The 8,085-nt window shown below is 40.2% G+C and overlaps 1 protein-coding gene across 1 annotated transcript; it reads left to right on the top strand.

Moving 5' to 3' along the window:
- Positions 1-3,037: 3,037 nt before the first annotated feature.
- Positions 3,038-7,812, top strand: LOC132977522 (neuronal vesicle trafficking-associated protein 1-like). Its single transcript, XM_061042143.1, has 5 exons — positions 3,038-3,233; positions 3,515-3,648; positions 3,926-4,042; positions 5,386-5,496; positions 6,448-7,812. The coding sequence occupies exons 2-5, from the start codon at positions 3,520-3,522 to the stop codon at positions 6,646-6,648; spliced, it is 558 nt and encodes a 185-aa protein (XP_060898126.1). The 5' UTR covers positions 3,038-3,233; positions 3,515-3,519; the 3' UTR covers positions 6,649-7,812.
- The last annotated feature ends 273 nt before the right edge of the window (positions 7,813-8,085 follow it).

Genomic DNA, 8,085 nt, shown 5'->3' with positions numbered 1-8,085 from the left:
TTTTATTTTTGTAGGCTTTACCTGATAACAAACACTTCAACACACACATGAAGAACAACCTGCAGTCTGCTTATAAAAAAAACATACAGACCATTTCTACACGCAATCACTTTTAATATTAAATTATTTATTAAATATTTATTTTTACTGATAATCTGATAGTGAAGTCTTTATTTTATAAACACTAAGGATATCTCGGGATTATTGAGAATGTTTCATTAGGCTCAAAATTCCAGCAAAACAGGATGCATAACATTTCCAAACCTTAAGATCATTAAGATCATTAAAGGAGCTATATGTACCTTTCAAAAATACTACGTTTGTAGTGACACTGCAGGCCGTTAGGCGAACTGCACCAGAAACCTGCGTGCTCGTCATACGTGCTCGTACGTACACAAACGAGCATCATCATCATCGGCCGTGAAACACTGGATATTTACCCTCATAATGTTTACAGAGGAGATAAGTGGTCATACACATGTGAAAGTCTGTGAAGGAGTCTGTGTTGTGCTAGAGGCCGGTCGTTTATTTGTACTAACAGATTCCATATTAGATTCATTCTCCATCCTACAAACGACAGTCTCCACAGGCTGAGAGCAGGAGTGTGTGATGAGTTTATACTGTTGATCTCTGTAAGCAGAGTGAGCAGGACGTCAATACGACCCGTGGAAACTTTTTATACAGGCAACACAGATAGACAGTGAACATCTACTTTTTCACATACATTTCTACATGTAAAAAGTTACATAGCCTCTTTAACGATCATGATGAAAGTAAAACGTGTTTCTGACTGACAAGACGACTCCCACTCTGTCAGTAGCGCATTCATACGAGCAATACCGGGTTAACTGTCTTGCCCAAGGACACAACGGATATGTTACTCAGCTGGGGATCGAACCCTCGACCTTCTTGCTCCCGCTGCTTCGGTGGTGGTGTAAGGATGGATTGGTGTTGTACTTACTCTCTGATGTACATAGCTTTGGATAAAAGCGTCTGCTAAGTGAGTTGTAACACTCCCCTGCTTGTTTACTAACTGTGTTTGACTGGTGTTATGTGTTGAGCAGACCAAAGTTGGGTTCTTTTTGCTAACAACAAACTTGATGGATACAGAAAAAAGCTTTAGCCATAAAGCTAGATGATTGGTACAGCTTCTCTCATGCACCAAGTTAACCAGTAAGGCACAATAGCTCAGCTGAACACTGACAACAATATCACTTCACCTTTATAAAAGATATCACTCCGCCAAACTTTAATTTACAAAATGGGAAATAGTGATGTGTAGTTCGTGAACGATTCGTTCAAAATGAACGAATCATCTGGGTGAACGAACTGAACTGAATCACTTACTGAAAAGAGTCGTTCATTTCTCAACTTCAGTTGCGCTCTCCTCTCTCCCGTCTCGTGTCTCTCTCTCCAGACTGTAAGAGTCGCTCAAAGCCCTCCCTCCCTCTCCTGTCATGTCAGTGATACATACTGACTGAACCAACAGGACGGAGTCGGTCGGGAGCTCTGTGTCGCTAAAGTCCGCCCCTACTTCTCCCTCTCATGTCTCCAAAATTGAGGAAGTAGCAAATATATTATTTAACATTTAGGTGTCGCGAAAATGTATGTGCTTTTTATAGCTGCTGTCAGTTTGCAAACGGCTTTTATATCCAACTTAATTTCACTCAGCTGACTGTTTTAACATCCACTAACGATCGTGTTTCAGTCAGTACAGTGTGTGTGTGACTGAGGCTCGTGACTCGCAGTCTCGCTCGTTCACGTTCAGTCAGTGTTTCATTCACTGAACAAACTGAACGAGAGCTCCGCCTCCGAGTCTCTCTCTTCCTCTGCTTGTACTGAACGTACTGAACAGAACGGTCGGGGAAAATATATGTGATTGTTTTAGCAGCTTTCAGTTTGCAAACTGTAACTTTATCCAACTAAATTCTCAGCTCATTGGTTTATTGTTCACCACCGGCTGTTCTCAGTACGATCGCGAGCAGAACTAAACGTTCGGCCGTGTTTCAGCTTATTAAATTCTGATTCACAGACAGAGCTGCAGAGAAGTACTGAACGATTCAGTGAACGAATCTTTTGAACGAATCACTTTACTGAACTGATTCTACTGATTCAGTACACTGAAAAGAACTGCTTTTCACATCACTAGTGGGAAAGTGCGATTAGCCTACTATTTCAGATCCATTTATCATTTTATGAACAGAATGTTGATAGCCTGTAGCCTATGTGGTTACAATTTATAAAATAAAATAAGCCACTTTAAATGGACTTGAGGTTGTATAGCGCTTTTAGTCTTCTGACTACAAATTGTTAACCAAGAATACATTTAATGTTAACCATAAAGGCTGTCTAATTAATCATTAGCGTTCTAATTCAACTTATTTCAAAGAATTTCTTTCAGACACTATGAAGTGAATTAATACCACTCACCTCACCTGCATAGGCTACAGACAACAACTTGAAATGATCTATACCAGTGGTGTCCAAACTTTTTTTCTTGCGGGCCAAAATTGTCGTGTTAGAATCGCTCGCGGGCCACAGGTTTTGTTTATTAAAATATAGTTGAAAAAATAGTAAGGCTTTGTAGATCAGAATCAAAAGGCTCGCTAAAGAAACCCTTTAATAAAAGGAAATCAAATATTTTGATGTCTTTGTTCTACTTTGTTTGTTTTTTTCTCAGAATCAAGCCTGTAATGTGGTTCATTTTTTTGGAAAAGCTTTCTGCATTTAGCTCAGGTCATTAAATGGTTAAACAACAGTCCGCTTGCTTGCAAAAACTTTGCATACGTTTTTTTTCATAGGCCGCAAAAAATCCCCTCAAGGGCCGCAAATGGCCCTCGGGCCGCACTTTGGACACCCCTGATCTATACAATTTTTTTTCAATATATATATGTTTTTAAACACATGGTCAGTGGACACTTTAAAAACATTTGTTTTACATCCAGATTGTAAAACTTAATCTTGGATTGTTATCAGCCTCTTGGCTTCTTGCCACTAATCAGATGTGAACGGATGGATGTAATGAGAAGGTTACATCACTTGCAGTGCAGCCAGACACCAGCAGCAGCATCCAGCACGAAGGTAACGCGGCGCACAAACCCGGCTGGCCATATTGTGCTCCCCGGTAAATCGGCTGCGTCACACCTTCAAAAAGCACACAGGAACACTGGAACCATAGAGCCAATAGATCAGGAGAAAGACGGTGCTTCAAAACGCTACATTCGGCTGAGCTGGTGAGTGTTTGGATGCGGTAAATTACATGTTTTTTCTCCCCCTATACATCAGGCTGTTATATCTAAGCGTTGCGTGTCGTCTCTGCTGCGCTTTAGTGGATCACAGGCTTTCTCATGGCCCTCACAGCCCGCACGTCCTGCTAGTCGTATTGTTTGAATTGTGCCGCTGTTTGAACGTGAAAAGAAACAATAATGATGCATTTTTTTAATTACCCAGGAGCAGAGAATAATCACATTGTACGCGCTTGTCCCCCCCCTTATGTTGGTGTGTTTTCGTGCAGGGAAAATGGTTAAACTGGGGAATAATTTCAGCGAGAAAAATAACGGGAAGGTTGTTTCTGAAGACGGATTTGACACCATCCCTCTCATAACACCATTAGATGCCAGTCAGCTGCAGTTCCCTCCACCTGATAAGGTAAGATTCTTTTGTTTGATATGTTTTCATTGATTTTGAGTGTCATATTAAGGACCAATTTTCCATTGATGTATTTATTTCTAGAATCCCAATTAGACCAATTAAGATGGTGTCAATTAAGGACTCATTTTCGGGGTATCCCATTATAAATGTAATATTTCTTCTGTGGAAAAATACTTTAATTGTCCCGCATCCTTCTCTTTTGGACTCTTATTGTCCTCCTGACACTGTTACTTTGAGCTGAAGAACGTGTGTGTTGTTGTTGTTTTTATTTTAGGTGGTGGTTAAAACAAAGGCAGACTATGATTGTGAGAGCAAGAAGGGGAAGCTACGATCTCCTAAAATCGCAGAGTTCTCCATAAGTATCATTGAAGGCGTATCTGAGCGACTGAAAGTAAGAAGAATATCACTGCCACTGTCTGTGTTTTAAACATCAACCCATTTCTCTCACACCCCCACACATGCACATGAGCGGGGGAGGAGACAGCTGTCACCTCCATCCCGGAGTCCCTAACCAATCCTAGTCACACGCTGTGTCTTCTTAGTTCAGGACACCTCCACCTCTTGTGTCCTCTGCTGCCTTGTTTTCCTGCCTGGCTACACAAGGAGCCGTAATGCACAATGATTCACTTAACCCCGCCCTGAAACGCTCATTAATTCAGCTGCTGCCATGGCGATGGCCTCCAAATGGTTGCATCTCTCCCACCAACCCCCCCTTAGCTTACAGATGTGTTTAAGTATCCACAAGGTAAAGAATGATCAGAAAACACACATTTTTTTGTAAAATAAAAAGGGATAAAACACACTTTTGGCTGCATAGTAGTTTGGTGACTGAACTTTAAAAATAAAAAATAAAACTCATACATCTTCTGCACACTGATTCTGCAATAATCTCCCTTACACATTCCAAATCAACAGATGAAACTATCTCTGTGGGACGTTTCAAGCTCCCTTTCATGACAGAGCTTTAATTCTCCAACATCTAAAAGGAAAGGAGACACATCACTGTCTCAGAGAACACAGCTCGCATCCTCACACCGGTGCTTTGAAATGCTGCAGGCAGCCCTTTCATTGCAGATCTCCTGTTGCTTTCCTCTGTGCGTCTTCCCCTGTCTGTTCTGTATATGCAGGCTTCAAACAGACTGATAAGAGAATGTACTTTTGTTCAGATAAATGTGGTGTTTCTTAAGTCTTACCAGACCTGTGACAAACATACAGGGAAACAGAACAAAATGTACTTGTAGTCATGTTAGCTTGCACTGAAACCAAGAAATCCCCAATAATCTTCAGTCAGCACAGCATGCAATACAAAAACAAAACACAGCATGCAATGAAAATCAACAGTTGTATCAGGATTTAAACCTTTTCACTGAAATGTTGGACAGTTTATCTGATTGCTTGAAAAGAAAAAAAATCCAATGCAAAACAGGAAAAGTAACACATTCATCAACTCATAAATTATAACTTCCAAACACCTCAGGGCTCAACATCACAGCAATAATGAGGCTATTTCTCCCACACCTTGTCTTTTCCCCCTCCCAGAAACACCAGTAACTGTTACATAAGTCCACTGGGAGCCGAGCACTGGGCTGTACAGATGGTCACAAAAGCACTTTCCCCCCCCCAACACACACACACACACACACACACACACACACACACACACACACACACACACACACACACACACAGCGTGGATTTGAGTCTGATGATTGGGCGGTTGTGTGTCTCCCTTAGGTGACCTTGCTGGTGATCTGTGCCCTGGCCTTCCTGGTGTGTGTGGTGTTTCTGGTGGTCTACAAGGTCTATCAGTACGAGCAGCCCTGCCCTGACAGCTTCGTTTACATGGTAACACCATTGTTTGTGACACAGCCTGATAGTGATTTATGATCATCATTTCAATCTAACAACAGTCATTTGAGAAGTGATATATAAACCTGGTTTAATATATAAAAAGTGCCTTATTGATGGAACACTAGACAAGCAGGTTGTCATTATTGTGTTTCTATTACCATCTGTTGTAGGGAAGACATTGCACGGATATCCTTTTGTAAATTTAGCAACTCTCTGTTCCATGATGAAGGAACTTTGAGAGAAGTTTAATGGTACATTTAACACATGGCTACCATTTAAATATAATTGGAATTCGTTATAATATCTTAAAACAATTAGATTTATTATTGTGGGCAAGAGCGGTTACATATGAACTCTCTATTTGAAGGCAGCATTTAGATGTGAATGTCATTAGTTACCATGTTGCTCTTAAGAATTTAACATTAATAAAAGAATCCACAAAATATAACACTGCACGATTCTTTACATGAGATCAGCTGATACAACCTTTCTATGTTTTGTAGTCCAGTCTGGTTACTTATGCATATGCAGCTAAGTTTAGCAAACGTTAGTTTCAGACATAAGCTTAATCTGCCTTTGTGACTTATTTCCAAACCTGTTCTGTTCTTCTAGCTTAGCATTTAAGCTTAATGCTTAACAGTACGTTAAACGTTTAACAGTCCCGTGTAGTTGTATAAGTTGCTGTTGAGCAAATTCTTCCTCGTGTCGCTTTTAAACTGTTACATTTGTGAGGTGTTAAAGTTGAACTTGAATTAAGCTGTATTTCAGTGTTAAACCGCACAGCTCAGTTTTGTCACTTTGTTTAAATCTTTAGGTCTAACTGGGCTGTGAATCAGTTTTGTTTCTCAGAATCCCATTAATCCCATTTTCTAACTTTGTTTATTGTCCTTATGGACTCATCACTTCCTGGTCTTATAAATCCTGTCCTCTCTCTCTTTGGAGCAGCAAGGTCGCTGCATGCCGGCTGGGATATATGGAGGCTACCCCCCTCAGGGCCCTGGGGGCCGCGGGCGCCTTTTCACCCTCATCAACCACTACAACCTTGCCAAGCAGACCATCACTCGGTCAGTATCACCGTGGATGACCATCATGTCTGAGGAGAAGGTAACACAGCAGGAGACGGAGACCGCTCAGAAGCTGGCTTAACCTACCTGAGATCAGGAGGCGGTCTCCCTGCAGAGAAAAATTAATAAACAAATAAATAACTTGGTTGTGCCATTCAAGCAAACCTCAGAGAGTCCAGTGGCTTTCTGTGGGTGAAAATCGACTTTTCTCATTGCCTGAGGTGCTCTGCTGCCTTGTTGATGTAGTTTGGTCTGCTGGTGTGTGCTGTAGCAGGGAGTGTGTGGAAACTTTGAACAAGCCTTGCAGTTTGGTGGATTCATGGTTTGTTTGAATAGCATATGTTGTTACTTATTTACACTTCAAAAGAGAGTGGCAGACGTATACAAAACGCCACTGGAATATAAACACAGACACACACTCACTGTCTTTGTACATAGACACATGTAATAGAACCCACTTTAGTACTCACTTTGTGAAATGACTGTGAACCATCTCTTGTCTGCGTCGCTTCTTTTAATGCACCGCACGCAGGAATCTGAAAACAATCAATTTGCTTTGACTCTCCTTTCTTTTCAAACACATTAAGTACTGTTAGTGCATGTGAGTGGTAAATTCTACAGTTTGCAGCATTTTTACCACTGAGGGTATCTGAATCAAACTATTTCATTGTTACAATATTGTGGATTAATGATCCTTGACCTGAAGGAAAGCTTTTAACCAGCGATTAAAAAAAACAATTTTAATGATGTTGTTTTGATACAGCCTTTACTGCTCTCTGAATATGTTTCTCTGATTCTAATAAGGTGCTGTAAAGGAGTTTTTAGTATTTGATGCATCAAGTCTTTTGAACCAGCATTAATGATTGTCTCCATTCATTTGAACTCTGTGTGAACACCATGGGGTTTTCTTTTGAACTCACCTTATGGTTACTTTTCTTTGCATACAGTTTATTCAACTGTACTGAATGTTTTTGGCATTTCTAGTGAAGACACCGTATTGTGTAATGCTTCGCATTGATAAATGTCACCATGACAGACGGCTGTTTGTAGCCGTCACAGATAATAGACTTAGGTTGATGTAAACTTAACAGCAGTCGCTTGTCTTGTTGCTTTTTTCTGTATTTGTCCTCTAACTTAAACTGTCACAAATGATGTACCTTTTCAAACGATGTAATGATTACCATTGAAGTGCATTTGCTACATAAACATGTCAAATGAAAAACTGAAATAAAGTGCCCACATTTCATGCCAATGTGTAAGTTAATTTTCATTACTGAACTTTTTTTTTTTTTTTTACAATAAATCGCATCAGTAAAATGTGAAAGCTCCCTCAAGCCAGAGAAATATTTAACAGTTTAAAATTCCTTGGTACTGGATCACAGAAACATTTGAAAGCTTTATCAAACTAATGTTAAAAAACAACAGAAACAGAAATATCAAGAGATTGTGGGAATAAAATATCCTGTCTTAAACCGCTTATGTTAAGCTGATATTAACCAAGATGGACTAGTTTTTGGTG

Source organism: Labrus mixtus, chromosome 7 (assembly GCF_963584025.1).
Source record: "Labrus mixtus chromosome 7, fLabMix1.1, whole genome shotgun sequence".
Lineage (NCBI taxonomy): Eukaryota > Metazoa > Chordata > Actinopteri > Labriformes > Labridae > Labrus > Labrus mixtus.
Note: the sequence above shows the minus strand (reverse complement) of the source record. Positions and strands in the feature narration are given on the sequence as shown.

Excerpts from the sequence above, each read along its gene's own strand:
- LOC132977522 (XM_061042143.1), top strand. The coding sequence starts at position 3,520 with ATGGTTAAACTGGGGAATAATTTCAGCGAGAAAAATAACGGGAAGGTT. Across the intron at positions 3,649-3,925 it reads AGTTCCCTCCACCTGATAAG|GTGGTGGTTAAAACAAAGGC; the intron begins GTAAGATTCTTT and ends TTTTTATTTTAG. Across the intron at positions 4,043-5,385 it reads GCGTATCTGAGCGACTGAAA|GTGACCTTGCTGGTGATCTG; the intron begins GTAAGAAGAATA and ends TGTCTCCCTTAG.